At 45.1% G+C, this 16,643-nt stretch overlaps 5 protein-coding genes across 5 annotated transcripts; 2 read left to right on the forward strand and 3 right to left on the reverse strand.

Moving 5' to 3' along the window:
- Positions 1-4: 4 nt before the first annotated feature.
- On the forward strand, positions 5-4,105 carry atad3 (ATPase family AAA domain containing 3). The gene is made up of 16 exons (XM_061291427.1): positions 5-318; positions 757-833; positions 926-1,027; positions 1,099-1,158; positions 1,238-1,307; positions 1,375-1,540; positions 1,633-1,702; positions 1,822-1,977; positions 2,058-2,114; positions 2,191-2,316; positions 2,403-2,527; positions 2,617-2,668; positions 2,763-2,833; positions 2,918-3,085; positions 3,286-3,394; positions 3,475-4,105. Exons 1-16 carry the CDS (start codon positions 126-128, stop codon positions 3,868-3,870), a joined length of 1,998 nt encoding a protein of 665 aa, XP_061147411.1. The 5' UTR covers positions 5-125; the 3' UTR covers positions 3,871-4,105.
- A 1,120-nt stretch (positions 4,106-5,225) lies between these two features.
- On the reverse strand, positions 5,226-9,721 carry ssu72 (SSU72 homolog, RNA polymerase II CTD phosphatase). Its single transcript, XM_061291462.1, has 5 exons — positions 9,457-9,721; positions 8,501-8,644; positions 7,104-7,243; positions 6,919-7,037; positions 5,226-5,923 (listed from the first exon to the last, which is right to left on the reverse strand). Exons 1-5 carry the CDS (start codon positions 9,534-9,536, stop codon positions 5,822-5,824), a joined length of 585 nt encoding a protein of 194 aa, XP_061147446.1. The 5' UTR covers positions 9,537-9,721; the 3' UTR covers positions 5,226-5,821.
- Positions 9,722-10,286: 565 nt separating this feature from the next.
- fndc10 (fibronectin type III domain containing 10) lies at positions 10,287-12,481 on the reverse strand. Its single transcript, XM_061291451.1, has 2 exons — positions 12,358-12,481; positions 10,287-12,250 (listed from the first exon to the last, which is right to left on the reverse strand). The coding sequence occupies exon 2, from the start codon at positions 12,160-12,162 to the stop codon at positions 11,275-11,277; it is 888 nt and encodes a 295-aa protein (XP_061147435.1). The 5' UTR covers positions 12,163-12,250; positions 12,358-12,481; the 3' UTR covers positions 10,287-11,274.
- A 717-nt stretch (positions 12,482-13,198) lies between these two features.
- Positions 13,199-14,487, forward strand: LOC133162379 (olfactory receptor class A-like protein 4). The gene is made up of 2 exons (XM_061291532.1): positions 13,199-13,285; positions 13,507-14,487. Exons 1-2 carry the CDS (start codon positions 13,199-13,201, stop codon positions 14,485-14,487), a joined length of 1,068 nt encoding a protein of 355 aa, XP_061147516.1.
- A 111-nt stretch (positions 14,488-14,598) lies between these two features.
- LOC133162324 (olfactory receptor class A-like protein 4) lies at positions 14,599-16,494 on the reverse strand. The gene is made up of 4 exons (XM_061291447.1): positions 15,745-16,494; positions 15,410-15,673; positions 14,976-15,215; positions 14,599-14,811 (listed from the first exon to the last, which is right to left on the reverse strand). Exons 1-4 carry the CDS (start codon positions 16,027-16,029, stop codon positions 14,599-14,601), a joined length of 1,002 nt encoding a protein of 333 aa, XP_061147431.1. The 5' UTR covers positions 16,030-16,494.
- Positions 16,495-16,643: the final 149 nt, after the last annotated feature.

The raw sequence follows: 16,643 nt of genomic DNA on the forward strand, positions 1-16,643 counted from the left end.
ACTTTACTGCGCATGCGCAGAACTCGCCGTAGCATGCGCGTGGAAGCACTGTGACAGATCTTTTGCAGCCTCCTCCCGTGACTCAGCTCAGAACTGGCCGGTTTTTACCGTATTCATCCCCGAAAATGTCGTGGCTGTTCGGCCTGAACAAGGGGCAACCGGAGCCTCCCCCCGGTCTGCCGGTTCAACCTCCACCGCCCCCGCCGCCTGCCGGCGGCTCCAGTGGCGGCGGAGATAAACCCAAGGACAAATGGAGTAACTTCGATCCCACCGGTCTGGAGCGTGCTGCACAGGCGGCCAAGGACCTCGACAAGTCCCGTAAGTCCTCAGAAAGGAGGGCCTTCCTTATACTTCTCACTAAACGCCATTATGATAACTTCCAGGTTTCCTTTTGGTTTAGTACTGTGGATTCTTTGATATCGAGGCCCAGCATTCCAGACGACTATTGACATCTTGTGCAATGTGTGCCAATTCAATTCAATGCCTTTTCCACCTTTAGTCTTCCACTGACATTCAAACACACAGGCATGGGTTAAAGTTTCTCATTACACTCAAATCCAATCTATGTGCCTTCAAAAAAGGCAACATTTGCTTCTGGTTAAGCATTAATTTGTCTCTTGGTTTTATGATGTTAAACACAAGAGTATCGAAGGGGTTCACATGCTAGACTGAAGCCATCTAGGCAAGGAAAATTACATGCAGAAGAACTTGCGTTCTGATGTCCTGTCCTATGCCTCCCCGTATTGTCACATGTAGGACATGCCAAAGAAGCTCTGGAATTGGCTCGCATGCAGGAGCAGAGCACTCATATGGAACACCAGAGCAAAATTAAGGTACAGACAAAAAAATAAAATTTAGCAATGATCACCTCACTCTTGGTCCACTTCCAATCACATTCATTTTATTCTCGATTCCACGGTGACAGGAGTATGAAGCAGCTGTGGAGCAGCTAAAAGGCGACCAGATAAAAATCCAGGGTGAGGAGAGGAGGAAAACTCTAAATGAGGAGACCAAGCAGCATCAAGCGGTGAGTTTTGTGCCACCTTCGTCCGCCATTTTTTCCCCCTCTATGAAAGTAATTCTTCCCGTCTTAATCAGAGGGCCCAGTACCAGGACAAGCTGGCCAGGCAGCGTTATGAGGACCAGCTAAGACAACAGGTGAGCTGGCCCCATTTACCTTAACATTCGTGTAAGGTAAAGAGTTTGGCTATCAGTTTGTGTTTTTTTCCCCACTCAGCAAATGTTGAATGAGGACAACCTTCGCAAGCAGGAAGAGTCGGTTCAGAAACAGGAAGCAATGAGGAAAGGTGCGTGACTTTCTCCCCGGGATCCGGCGATCGGAGCTGGACGCATTTTGATTTTCTCCTGCAATAGCGACCATTGAGCACGAGATGGAGCTGAGGCACAAGAACGAGATGCTGCGCATCGAGGCCGAGTCCAAAGCGCGCGGTCGTGTGGAGCGAGAGAACGCCGACATCATACGCGAGCAAATCCGCCTGAAGGCCGCCGAGCACCGACAGACTGTCCTCGAGTCCATTAAGTAAGATGTGCTAACTCGGGCCGCAACATACTGTTGCTGCACCTTCACAAAGGAGGAAAGTTGAATTTTAACCATTTAATAATTCTAATTAGGACAGCAGGCGCAGTATTTGGAGAAGGATTCCGAGCCTTTGTGTCCGACTGGGACAAAGTCACGGCCACGGTGAGTCATCTACATCCAAGCCTCAAATGTTCAATGTTGGACAATTTGATCAAAATTGTTAGAAAGTATTCCAAACAGACGAACTAGCTGTCTAACATTTTTTTCCGTGCGGCAACCAGGTGGCCGGACTCACCCTTTTAGCAGTGGGCGTGTATTCTGCCCGCAACGCCACCGGTGTGGCGGGTCGTTATATCGAAGCGAGACTGGGGAAGCCGTCTTTGGTGCGAGAGACGTCCCGCTTCACTGTGGGGGAGGCCATCAAGCATCCGGTTAAGGTAGGACCTATTTACTAAATCCGGTCTGTGATTCATCTCAACATCGTTTTCATCTTTGTCAATCTTGCGCTACTTCTTAGACGGTCAAAAGGCTGAAGAGCAAACCTCAGGATGCCTTGGAAGGAGTTGTGCTCAATGTAAGAATGCAAACAGCCGCAACAAACGCGTGTCAAGCAAGTACTTTTTGTCGTAACTCTTTGTTCCATCTTCAAGCCTACCCTGGAAGAGCGTGTCCGTGATATTGCCATAGCAACAAGAAACACAAGGCAGAACAACGGCCTCTACAGGAACATCCTCATGTACGGACCACCGGGCACCGGCAAGACGCTCTTTGCTAAGGTACAAGCTGGATGATGACACCTTTTCTAATTAGATGACATGAGAAGAAGCTTTGGCCGTAAAAAGCGTTTGCCTGTTTTGAGCAGAAGCTAGCTGTGCATTCTGGGATGGACTACGCAATCATGACCGGCGGGGATGTGGCACCTATGGGCCGCGATGGGGTGACCGCCATGCATAAAGTCTTTGACTGGGCCAATACAAGCAGACGAGGGTAAGAAGGCTCACACCCGGGAATGAAACGTACAAATGTGTTCATTTCATTTTATTCCGAGAATTCTAATTTGGTTTGTTCTCTCACAGTCTGCTGTTGTTTGTTGATGAGGCTGACGCATTCCTTCGCAAGAGATCTACTGTGAGTTTGAGTTGTTCACAATCTAAGAGCTTTTTGTAACTTAATGTGTTTAAAACAGTCAAATCAGCTAACTTCTTCTTCCGGACGTTTGCAGGAGAAGATCAGTGAAGATCTGCGAGCCACTTTGAACGCGTTCTTGTATCGCACTGGAGAGCAGAGCAACAGGTTAAATCCATTTAGTATTTGAAAAGTATTCCCCTTGTCACGTTTTTAAATTATGCTTTTTTGATGATTTGTTTCCCCATCCAGATTCATGTTGGTGTTGGCCAGTAACCAACCCGAGCAGTTTGACTGGGCCATCAACGACCGGATAGACGAAATAGTCAATTTTGCTCTTCCAGGACTTGAGGAGAGGGAGAGGCTGGTTCGCCTGTACTTTGACAGATACGTGCTGGAACCCGCCACCGGAGGGAGGCAGTGAGTACAAAATATTTTCTTGGACAACAGATAGTGCCTGTGGAAATCATTCACGTGGACAGATCAGCCGTTTGCTAACAAAACACTCCATTTTGATTCATATTGAACCATCCCCGAGAATCCACAAACATCACATATCCAGGAAAGCCTTCATTTGCCGTCAAAACTCACCTGCTTATGACTTGTGTGTCTTCCTGCAGGAGGATGAAGCTGGCGCAGTTTGACTATGGTAAAAAATGCTCCGAGATAGCTAAGCGGGCAGAGGGCATGTCCGGTAGAGAGATTTCCAAGTTGGGAGTGGCCTGGCAGGTGTGTCCTCTAAAGTTCTAAAACGATCCCTTTATCGTCATTGTGTTTCCAGTTGTAACGCAAACAACTCGTCCTCACAGGCAGCGGCGTATTCCTCTGAGGACGGCGTACTGACAGAGGCCATGATCGACGCCCGCGTGGACGACGCCGTCAAGCAGCACCAGCAGAAGATGGACTGGCTGCGTGCAGAAGAGACTCAGACAAAGACCCTCACGCCTCCGCCAGCAGGGGGCGCCGCTAGTAGCTCCGTAGGTAAAATGGGCTTCAATCTGCCGCCTGGTGATACACCTCGGGCTCAGGAGGTAATCGCCCCACTCCTTGCCCATGAGATGAAGCAACAAGAGGACAGTCTACCTCAAGAGAGGACAGCAGAGTCTCAAAGTTCTCAAGAAGCCAGCAAAGCAAGTTTCGAGCAGAATGCTGAAAACAAAGTGGACAAGGCTGACTCGCCTCCAAAAGATGGAACTCCAGTTTGAGTCAGATTATTCCCATGAATTAAAAAAATGCAGAATCATGTAACGCAAATGCGTTTATCTCTATGTCTACACACTTGTTGGACCTCAAAGTCTAACCTGTGTAGGAGTACTTGTCTGTAACAACATAATGGAGTCAAGTCTGATTAAACTATGTTTTTACAATCACTAACCAATCCATCTGCTTTGCGTGTACATTGTCATTGCTAGAATAATAAAGATACTTATTTGCCCTTCATGAATGTTGACATATGTGCTCATCAGTAATTCCAACAATGCTGTGACATCATGTACAGCAGTGGTCCCTAACCACTGGGCCGCGGACCGGTACCGGTCCGTGGGCCATTTGGTATCAGGGTGCACAGAAAAAAATACATATATATTATATCTTATAGACGCTCAATTAATTCAGGTGAAGACGCTCGTCTCGATCACATGACATGTTTCCCCAGTCGAGCCCGCAAAGTTAGCAAAAATGAGTAAGAATTTATTTTGAAAAATATATCAAATTTGGGGATTTTCTCCCAATCACATCCGTCGGTGCACCTGTGCCTCTTGACACAGGTGAATTCAGGTCAAGACGCTCGTCCCGGTCCCGTCCCGAAGCTAGCAAAAAATGCGCAAGGAAAAAGAGATGTTTGTGAGGAAAAGGCCCAATGTGGAGACAGAAAAAGAGGCTACAACTTCGAAAGAAAAGTGGATTAAAATCAAAGCAGAATACCCCGAGATCGCCACGAAATCACTGAAAATCCTGCATCCCTTTCCAACGGGATTTTCTGCGGTTACAGCGATCAAAACAAAGCTACGGAGCAGATACTTAATGGTGAGTTTTATTTTAATGCGCTTTGTATTTGTTTTTATAACAGTCATTTAATTTCATCGTATCTATATATTTATTATAAATTCATTATTTCTATAAAGGCTGGTCCGTAAAAATATTGTAACCGGTCCGTGGCGCAAAAATGGTTGGGGACAGCTGATGTACAGGACTTGATTCATGGTATAGCACATTTAAATTAAAAAACACAAATGCACCTCAACTAATGATGAAATGAAATAAAGATATGTAAAAAAAATAAAACCCAAACCGACAATATGTGATTTTACCAGCAATAAGACAAGGACTGAATGTAGAAAATAAGTTAAATGTATAATACATTTAAATATATATTTTATTAAATAGGTTACATGAGTATTAATGCTGAAATTTTGGTTTCAATTAAAATATATTTTAAATTGCTCTATAATATACAAAGATTTCTTGGCATAATAGCATGAAAGTTCCAGATGAGCACATTAACAGACCTCCATGTAAGGTAAGTGTTTGCAAGTCCTATAAGAAAATAAAGAGCCACAAATGGTTCTTAGATTCATTTAGTATATTTCTATGTACAAATCAGGCACTCTGAGCTGACAATGCATCATTTTTACACATACAAAGAAAGAAAAAAAATGCCCTGAAGGACATCCACATTTGAGTATCAAGTCAACAGCATACATTGTCTCAGAGAGGTCGAGCTTAACTTATTCAACGAGCTCAACCTATAAACTTAACTCCCCTAAAACAACAAAACAAAAGCATTCTCTTCAGCTCTCTTCCTCCTGGCTCAATAAAACACAGCTAGAGTTCCAGGTGTCAAATAATATTAAAACTGAACAAATTACTCAATAGATCACATGGAGGGGAAAAAAACACAGACAAATTATGTTTCTGCGACGGGAACTGAGTAAAACAGTGGGACCGGGGCGTCATGGCACTCCCTGAGGAGGTGTGGCTGACCTTGATCAGGAGGAATAAAAAGGCAAGAGGAGCAGCTCCTCATGGAGGCCGACGTGTTTGTGCAGATTTTTCGTTGGGGTTCTGCACGTGTGTGCCTTTCTACGAGCCTGTCATGTAACTGTCACGTTATTTGCTGTTGGTTTGCGGGGGTCCCGCGTGCGCTTATTGCGGCCGTCAGTAGAAGCAGACGGTGTGAAGGAAAGCCCTGGTGCTCTTGTCTTCAAACTCTTGCAAGAGTTCGTCAATTTCGTTCTCCATGTCGTCTGCGTGCTGGATCTGTGCAAGAGAAGAAAAACATGGCTTAATGGTGTGGAAAAATATGGATTGAAATCAAGGAATGAGCTATATTAAGTTTTGGCGCCGTGATTGTGGAAGTCTTCTAGAAAGAGCTCCAAAATACGGAATGGAAAATGGAGGCAAGGTTAAAAACCAGCCAAATAGATGACTTGTTCCGATACCGGCTTCGGCCTTCCTGTGTGGAGCTTGCACGGGTTTCCTTCCACGTTCATTGAAGGCTTACATGCATCCTCACTAGGATAAGCGCTATAGAAAGTGAATGGATGGTGTTGAAAAGGGAGGGAGGTTGGTTCTATCTATGGCAGAACTCTTTTTGGGTATAAATATGCAAGAAATGAAAACTAGGAGCCTGAGTGTGCCTTTTGGTACCACAAACACCCGTGCCATCCTGTGATTTTTTTTTTTTTTTTTTTAAACTCGCCATGCAAAATAGGTCCATTAGTCACCCATTGAGAATCATTGCACTCGGTTCCGAGACCCCCAAGTGGACATTTCACCCCCCATTCATCACCCCTGAGGAAATTACAAGATGCTTCAGCAACATCCTACAAGCTAGACATCGATTCTACCAAAGCTAATCTAGCCACACTCGCTGGACTGGATACAATGAGACCCAATACAAGCTGTGTACTAAAAACTCTGCTCAGTTGTGCTTGAGATTGACAAAGGTTTATTACACAACCATAAGCTTTTTCTCACTCACCTAAAACGGTGCATTTAGATTGTAATGCTCATTTTGTGTTCATGACAACGCCACAGATAAACAATCTCAACATTAACATGAGTGACTCTTGTTCTGAACAAAAGTGAGCATTATGAGCTTTTTTTTTTTTAAAAAAAGGATTCCTATATTTGATAGGAATGGGCTTCAAGTGTAAAGAATAACAAAGTGGTCCAGTGCTGAACTGGTCAGTGCAAGTCATTCCAAACCAAAGTGTTCTTCAGAGTGACGCCTCCGCCTAGCAGACACTCACACATTGACACAGCTCGCAGATGAGGAAGGCGCCCAGCGTGGCTTCCTCGTGGTTGTCCTGAATGTCCACATTGATGACGTGCACGGGCTGCATGGTCTCCTGCTCCCGTGAGTTCAGATCTGACAAATGAACCACTAAATGTGAGTGGGGCACTTAAAAAAAAAAAAAAAAAAAGCCTAGCTCACCCTCCAGCACTTGGTCGTAGACACGCTCCTCGCAGGTGATGACCAAGTCAAACTTCTCCTTGCAGTTCTGGAAACGCTCCGGCTTGGCCTTGATTCGCTTGTTTCGGTCCAGCATGTGGAGGATTCCGTTCTGTGTGTATCTGAGCAGGGGGTTGGGTCAAGGAACATAGCAAGCCTGTAACGGACACTGCGTATAGCATTCGAAGTTTGACCTCAAGTCATGTCAGTGAGTCATGTGTCGTCAGTCTGTTTGAAGCGAGCAACAGCACCCTCTAGTGGTAAACAAAGCAGACGCAGCCAGGGGAGGCGAGTGCATAATCCTCATGAAAGGACAATGTGACGTCAGCGTTTAAAACCAATCAATGACGTCAACTTTTACTGTAAGCTATTCTAATTATGAACTTTTACTACTAGACCAACACGCCATCCTAGACCTAACAATGCAGTCGTAAACTGACCATAAGGTAATGACAAAATGTTAGGGATATTCAATTAGGTGAAATTTCAGGATAAACCTCAAAAGTTTTGAACACATGTAAAACTGTTACAACTTTGTGTTCTATAAAGAGCAGCTGAAGAGCAAAAACCACAACAGGTTTTTATTCCAGGATTGGTGCAATTATAATTGCAGTCCATTTTGTCGTGCTGCTCATATTTTGCCATCGTGAGCCCAAGATGACAGCTAACAATGGTTGAACAGTACCTCGCCGCTGCGAGACTTCAAGCAGGAAGTGGCCACTGAGTTTAAAGTGTCCTCAGCAGGCTCCAACAGAAATACAGGGAGATTGGAAGAGCCACAGAAAGGCATAGTAGTAGACATCCTTAGGGGACAAAAAAAAAAGCGTGAATTTTGCCATTCAGCTGTTGTGAATACTCGAGTGTAAGGTCCCCTGTAGAGGTGAATGTGCATCCTGAAATTTCACCAGTCCAATACTTGTGAGCAGTGAAAAATTTGGTGCAGTTTGCACAATAAGCAGACACTTCATTAGGTACGCAGTCTAATGACATCCAGTGACGAGCTGACTAGGCCCCTGAAACTCTGTGCAGCAGGAGTCCGCAAAGTTGTGTCCTGTAAGTGTGTAGTTAAGCACAAGATCAACAGATTTTTTATAGTGCGCGGGGGCACCTTACTATAATGTGGAATCAACTTTTAAAAGCCAGAATCTAGTGCCTGCATTCATTCATCTCCACCTATTTTTTTTTTTTAACCAAACTGCCATTTACTTCAACACAACAAGCAAAGTGCATTGTTACACATCTAAATGTTTCCTGACATGCAATTTACCCATCGATTCAATTGCGTCCACCTTCCTGATATCCGTCAAACGTAATGAGTCGTATGAAATACTTAGCCCGTGATGTGTTTGATGGTGTGTGCATGTGTAAGACGGGGATACAGTTCCTTGTCCTTGCGGACCAAGTCGTTGTACATCTGTTCATATGTTGTTTTGAAGTCGTACACATTAGGCTTGTCTGGGGCAGGACCGGGCAGCTTCACGTGAGTACCAGTCCCAAATGAGCGCACTTCAAATCCACGTTTACTGCAGAGAACAAACATAAGAGAGGGGAACAAGTCAATCAAATGACAATGTAAAACCACACTGAAATTCAATGAGTAGACAAGCAACCACCGCCAGAGCCACACCCCCTCTTTCCAATTAATGCAATCTCTCTTTCCAAACGCAATACCGGTTATAATAAACGTTTAGTGAACCTGAATGGACCTTAAGCGGAATAACAAATGTTCAATCCGCTTGTCTAATCAATTTCAACATTTATTTTGCAGTGCACTAGTAGGCTTGGGGATTGAATTAGGTATTCACGAGCTTACTGGTGCACTGACGTTTTTAACTAGAGAGGAAAAAGATCATAAATACATGGACCTCAAAAATGAGCTATTGTAAAATGCACAAATGACGTCCCACAGGTCATCCACGTTAATGCAATAACGCTCGTGACCAAAGGGGGAGGCACTGAGCAGTTACGTCATCAAATACTGCGCAGCTGCAGTTTCTTTCTTCCGGAATTCTTCCACCTAGAGGGCGCTCTGTGAGTGAGCATGAACGGTGAACAAAAAGAAAAAAAAATCCAACAAAAGTCCGGGTATTTCGAAATCCCGGACTCGGTTGGAATTAAAGGCTGTGTTCAACTAACAAATAAGGCTGGAAACAAGGTTTAAAAGAAGAGCTCGACATCCGGCGTGACTCTGCACTCTTGAATCCATTGTTGGGTCTGCAAAGGCCCGGCAAGTCGTGACAGCTGATAACCGCTTCACAAACACGACGCGATAAGGCACAATTCGTTCACGTCGTCGTCGCGTCGTTGTCGTCTTCCCCTGGTGGCCAATGTTTACCTGAGGATATTGTGCGCTTCCATACTGCGGTTCTGGTTGCTCGAGCACACAACCGCTACTCTCAGCGGGTGGCTCGGCATCGCGACTCCCCGGCTGAAGCTAACCTACTAAGACGATCAGAAACCAGTTAGTATAGTTTGTTTGCGGCCCTTTTAGAAAGAAAATCAAAACAACCCCCTTCAAATAACCTAAATCGTAAAGCGCTACGAATACTGTTCGAGGGACTGCTCCCCTTTGAAAGCAGGAAGTTAAAATGGCGGAAACTCTGCGCTCGGAAAATTATTTATCTCCGCTGCGTCATCAGAGGGCGTGGCCTCGTTCAAACGTATTTGTGACGTCAGTGTAAATCTTTGTCTGCTCTGATTTTTGACGTTTAAAAACAATTTATGCCCCGTGCGTATTACAACGTAACATTGTTCTATCTTGCATATAATTTTGTTTTAATAATCTTTTTTTCCTTTCCTTTGTATTTCTGTTTTTGTATTGATTATCAAATTGACTATTATTTTATTGCGTTTTTGTTGAGCACTACAAGTGGTCCTTATATTTCTTAAATGTGTTTGTTATGCCCCAACAAAGTTGAAAAAAGACGTTAAATAAATGTTCGTCATAAAATTGTATCAAACCTATTAAACGTTACCAAGAAAGAATATCAATTTGTTTTCTAAATGGCAATTTTTAACATTTTTCATGATACTTCAAGTAAACACAAGCTACGCAGAAATGAACCAAATCAGACCAATTTCATAATTATCAAACGTCATTTATGAGTTAATGAAGTCGTCAACATGGCCAACTTCTCATGCAAAGTCAATAAAGAAAAGCTGTAAAATAGTTTAAATAATCTCATGATACTTTATTGACTGACAGCAGGACACAAACGTTTGTGGATAATTTTGTTTGTTATAGTATTTAGTGATTGTATTGCCCTTTACCAAATGATGTATGTATACAGACCTACGTTACAAAACAAGTCTGATGGACGCATGTAATTCACACCAGTATTTTTTTGTTACAAAGACACAAGGTAGCGGGACACTTGTGTGAGTGAACATCAGCTAATGGGATACACTCAAAGCATTTCATTACTTACTCTGTTCGTGTATATTGCAGCTAATTTACAAATTCACTATTCATCACTGACAAACCAATGAAAGCAACACATCTTAGTGGATCACCGTCTACTCTGTGTAAAGTGTCGTTAAACCTCCAAAGTTGAATACCATTAGGTCGTACAATAAGGAATTCACCCTGAATTCTTAGGATAAAATGAGTCTAAATTAATTCACAAGACTTCAAGATCAATTCCTCGAGTACATTTTGTGTTTTCTTTGGCTCTTTTTGTCACAACAAAGTGTATCAGTGATGGCAAATACATGAAATATGGTATATATGGGAATATGGTATCATTTGTTTGTTGAAGCTGCGAAGTACAATAATAATAAAAGATATGTATGGCACATGTATGTCAATGCCCAAATATCACCTAAAGCAGTATCTAATTTTTTTATGAGATTTTTGTTTCAGCACATAGAAATCAAGGAACGAAGACAAGCCTTTGGAGTTTTTTTCCCTAATACTATAAGACTACCTCAAAACCCCAAAATTGATAACAGTTTGCAAACGACACATTAGAACTCAACAGGGATGTATTTGACTCTGTGCAAGATTGGGAAAGTTGCTTTAGCTCTTATTTGCAGAGGTTGAAAGTTTTATCTGTTTCAGAGACACTATTGTGCTTCACACACAAACACACTGGACAATGAAGTGAAGGTCATCAGGCGAGGTCTTTTTGGACCTTAGTGTTTGGGTCGAGCCTCAGTGACGTGAGTGATTGCGGTAGGAGTATGTGTGCTGTGTTGCTGGGCTCATGATGTTTTCCGTGATGTACGCCACCAGCAAGCAGATGATGACTAACATCACGCAAATGGCCCCCCCGACTGTCGTCATGGCGATCACGATATCCTGCATCCCGGACGGCGGCAGTATAAATTCCACGCAGTCCTTGTGGTCTGATCTCTGGGCGGCGGAGCGCAGGCAGATGCGGTAAGGGATGTTCTCGTGCAGCTCGCTCAACAGGAAATCCCTGCACCCGGACCCGAGATGGACCCCGGCACACTCAAACTGAGTGTAGCTGCCGTTCCACCAGCAGCTCAACTCGTAGCCTCCCCGTCTGTGGCGCCGGCCACTAAAAACACTATTTGGTTGTTCGCTACTTGACGAGTTTGTCCAAGCAGATGACCTCTGAACCCCCTTAACCTCCCCCCGTTGGCTCCACTGAAGTAGCACGCTGCCGTTGATGAGAATATTGGCAACCAGGCTCCCTGTAGACACTGCTGACCTGCAGTCTCCCTTGTGGCATTTGTAGCCCGCCAACATGTGTCGAAAACAGAGCGGCCCCCCGACCCCCCCCTCTAAGACTTGGTAGGCACATAGTGGTGATGATGCCCAGCTCAGCGGGCTCCACTTGACTGAGTCCACAGCGGAAGCATTGAGGCTTGAAGCCTTCTGCCGCGGCCCGCTTTCCTGACTGCTGTTGCCATGGTTTTTGAGCCACCTGCGCTGCATCCCAGAATCCTCCCTGCCTGTCACCTCTGATGGGGATGCAGATGATGATGTCGAATCGTTGCCGTGAGTCCTGTGCTGTGCTGTGCAGATCAGAAGTGCCGCTAAAGCGAGCACCGACGGCCGCTGTTGGCTGCTCATCTCCTCTGCTCACACTTGCTGCTGACGGCCGATCAGCTCTGCTTCAACATCCGCGTGGAGGAGGGATCAGCGTCCAAGAGCGAGGACACTTTGGATGAAGCATCAGCGACAGAAATCACACAACCAGAGAGAAAGGAATGGGGGGAAATGACATTTGCGTCACCGATCGACTCACTATTTAAGATCGTCACTTACTTCCTGGGTTACGGCGCCAGTGAGTCTCCCGGACGTCTTCCCCTTTTCGCTCCCGCTCTGATGTCCGCCGTTGGCGTGTGCACGCGAGGGGCGCGCGCCGCACAGTGCACGTGTGCAAAAAAAAAAAAAAAGTGGCCCATCAACACTTCTACGAGTGAGTCACAAACCCACGCAAAGACAAAAAATAAAAAGCAAACCAGTCCCCAGCACACATGGGCGTAGGAAAGGTGCGAAGCATCCCGAATCTTATTTCCAAGTCCAGATGCCCCTCGACTCACTCACACATACACAAGGAATTTATTTATTATAATTGAGAAAAAAAAGATTCATGCACTAACAATGTGTATGTGTAATGAAAAACCGAAGCAGAAAATATTCTATTTGATCCTTGGAGATATAGCAAGGAAATTAGCCCCAAGGGAATAGTGATGAACTGCTGACTGATAAAAAGGAAAATGCTGATCGGCGCCTCCTTACCCCGAGGGGTCTTAAGTGAATTCAGTCTCAGGTAGACTGCACATGAAACTTTATAACATAACTAACGGAGATTACTAGAGGTCACAAAAAGATTGTGAAGTGCAGTGACATTGCTGCGTTTTATTTTGACTCGCTAATTTTTTAAATCTGAGATGATCTTTAGCCGGCTGCTTGGTGATGTAGAAAAACGTGATGGAAAATGTCTGCACATCAAACTAAATGAACCTTGAGCATTGTCAGCGAGCGTGAAGCTTTGTGTGCGTATATAAAAGCTTAAGAGGAGCATCAGCTTCTTTCACAGATGACATGAAACCTCCACGTTCCACCCTGAGTGCGACAACAACGTGACCGTGCACGCCAGGCCATGTCGGCCGAGCTCACTGTAGAAGCTATTCTGTTTGGGATGCTCGTCTTTTGCGGCATCCTGGGGAACGTCTTGGTCATCTTTGTGGTGAGACAACAAACGCTTGTCTTGTTGTGTGGTTTACGTTACTAACTAGCATTTTTTTTAAGTAGCATCTTTTTTCAATGGGACATTTTAGGTATTCAGCAAACATGCTAGCAGCGTTTGAGAGCGGATTTATTTATAAATGTTTTTTTTAATCTCTACTATTTGAGCACAGAGAGCACTTTTGCAACCTCTGGTTAATCCTCCACTTGTTTTCCTCGCAGGTAGTCCAGGCCGCCACTGAGACTCCATCTCGGAGGCTTCCACCCTCAGACACAATCCTGGTGCATCTGTCGCTGGCCAACCTCCTCACCTCACTTTTCCGCACCGTGCCCATTTTTGTCTCAGACTTGGGCTTGGATGTGAGTCTCTCTCCAGGTTGGTGTCGAGTCTTCATGCTGCTGTGGGTGTGGTGGCGAGCTGTGGGCTGCTGGGTGACTTTGGCGCTCAGCATTTTCCACTGCGCCACCCTAAAGAGACAGTGCGTGACCTTCGGACCTTTGGCCCTGCAGCGGGAGAGACGGCGCGTTTGGATAATCCTCGGAGTAGTTTGGGTAGCCAACCTGGCTTTTTCTACCCCTGCGCTGGTCTACAGCACTCACGTTCACGGCAATACCACCGTGGAGCTGATGGTGATCAGCTGTACCACCAGGCCCCTGCTGGGCTGCATATGGGAGTTCCCTTCCAACCAGCAGGGAGCGGTATTTGCCTCTATTTCACTGGCTTTCAATGAAGTGTTGCCACTCGTGCTGATGGTGAGCACCAACTTGGCTACGCTTCACTCTCTGGCCAAGCACATCAGGGCTGTGACTGCCGGGGGAGAACACGGGGAGTTGGACAAACACGTGTCAGGCGAGCGCAAGGCGGCTCACGTCATCATGTTGATGGTGACGCTCTTCGTGGTGTGCTGGGTGCTGCAGGTTGCCGCCGTGACCTACTACAACCACAACAGAGGGCATCACGCTGAAGGCCTGCTGACTGTGGCTCATTTCTCTGCCTCGCTGTTTGTGGGCTTCTGTCCAATGGTGGTGGCCCTGGGGCACGGCAAGTTGAGGAGGAGAATTGTGGGCATGATACCGGGCTGCATGAAAGCTTTCAAACGGCACCGTGCACAAAACGAAGGCGGGGCTAAAGGAACAAGGGAAAAACAAATCATCTTTGTTGTTCAAAAAGAAAAGAAAAACATTCATGGCAGAAAGTGTTAGAGGAAGAAGATTGAATGTTGAAAGTATTTTGCACACATTGAAATATAAATGTCTGATAAGGTGAAATGTTCAGTGAATGGCAATGACGTTTTTGTGCTTGCCAGCAGCCTTTCAGTGGGAGACCAAAGATTTAATAAAAGAGCGAAGTCGGCGGTGGCCCACTGCCAGAACCATGGGGGACAAGGCGATGAAGATGATGTTGGCGAAACGAGCGATGACCAGCAAAAAGTCTGCCGAGGAGCCCCGATTATAATTGAAGTAGTTGACGGAGATTATGCTGGTGCCCCATGACACGATGAAAAGCATGATGAGGGCAAGAATCACCTAGAGAAGAAAAAGTAAGGATTTAGTCCAGTAGTTGTTCACCCAAAATGCTTAAGTTAAGTCACATTGAAACTCATTAAAAATATATATATATAAATATTAAAAGTATTTTTTAGCACCGTCATACCCGTTTTGCAACAACTACTAACAAAAACACTTCCCACCTTGGCTGCTCGTCTCTCAGCTGGCACCCTTTTGGTGACAGGCACCCCTTTCAATGAAGCCTTGCCGTGTGTGTAGAGTGTGTACAGTGAGCAAACGTTGGTAAAGACCATCAGGAAGATAGGAATGGTCTCGTGGATCACCATGGAGGTGGTGGCGTATGACAAGCCACTGAAGGAATAAGGGAAGTTCCACACGCAGCCCAGCAATGGTCGTGTTGTGCTGCTCACCAGCATTAGCGTCTGGCCAAAAGGCAAATGACGGTGAATATAAAAAGTCTACACACCCCTGTTCAAATGAAAATCTCAACTTTTCTCAGAGGGTGAAATGTTGATTGTAACTCACATTAGAATATCAAAATATCACATTACAATATTTTCAACAAATAAATCTGAAATGATTTTAATCTTTTAAGATTAAACAAACAGACGCTCACCTCCGTGGTGTTCACATTTCCATTAGTAGAGAAGATATATGCAGGAATGGAGTATAGAAAGTTGAGGAACCAGATGATAGCCAGATTGAAAAGGAGGATATTAGGAGCCCTCCGGGATGTACGAAGGGTTGTAATATTGGGAGCCACCCTTCTTAAAGTCTGAAGGTGGAAGGCACTGAGGAAGAGCGTTGACCACACGTTGACCGAGCGCATCCACACCCACACACCCATGAGAAACTGACACCACTGCTTCGATGAATACAGCTGTGCCAAACATGCACAATGAGGTTAGAAGATAAAATCCCGACCATGGAAATCAATAAACATCCACCTACCTCCAATCCAATATCTGAGATGATCAGCAGAGTGTTCCTCAAGATTGACACCAACAAATTGGACAAGGCCATGTTGATGATGATGATGTCCGAGTTCTGTCTGTGACTGTGTTCCACAAGCACGCTCCTACCGATCACCCCGATCACCATGGCGTTACCCAGGATGCCCAGCAGCACCAGTATAATATACGTAGCAATCTGGATCGGGGACACCGAGACACGAAGTCCCATTCCCACCAGCTCCATGTCCATATGGGCGTCCATTGTAAGCCGCTTTCTCCTCATCTGTCAAAATCCTGCTAAAAAATAGTCTCACGCACCAAACGATGCTGCAGCTTCATTCCTGCTGATTATCATGAAAATGTGAAGTCATCCAAAGTGTCTTTCCCGGTCAGGGTCAGAGGCTGTTTGACTCATTCCTTGTTAGGCTGTCACAGGAAAAAGGATGTTGCCCTTCAGGGACCTCGAGGTACATGTTAATGAACCACAAGTGATTAATCAGTTCACCCTGAATGAAATGCTTCATTTGCACTGTATTGTCCTCAGGGAAGAGGAAGCCTGTTGATATTATGACCCAACTCAGATAATCGCAATAACTGTCCAGCATATAATGTTCAAGATTCTCAGTTCTGATGTGACGGATTCAAATGTCTCAACCATTGTCAGCATGAGTATAAAGAACCTTTCAGTGTGTGAGAGCATTTCCGGCAATTATATTAGTCGTGAGTGAGAGCGTTTCATCAGTGCCATTTGTTGTAATTCCCAACAATAACCGTTAGATGGCGCCATAAGCAAGCAAAGGAAGTCGAGGTCTGCTGTAAATGTGTGATGGTGGATGAGCTTAATCGACGTAGAATGGCTGATGAAGGTAATAATGTAAAGCACTTGTACTCGTGTTT

Source organism: Syngnathus typhle, linkage group LG11 (genome assembly GCF_033458585.1).
Source record: "Syngnathus typhle isolate RoL2023-S1 ecotype Sweden linkage group LG11, RoL_Styp_1.0, whole genome shotgun sequence".
Classification (NCBI taxonomy): Eukaryota; Metazoa; Chordata; class Actinopteri; order Syngnathiformes; family Syngnathidae; genus Syngnathus; species Syngnathus typhle.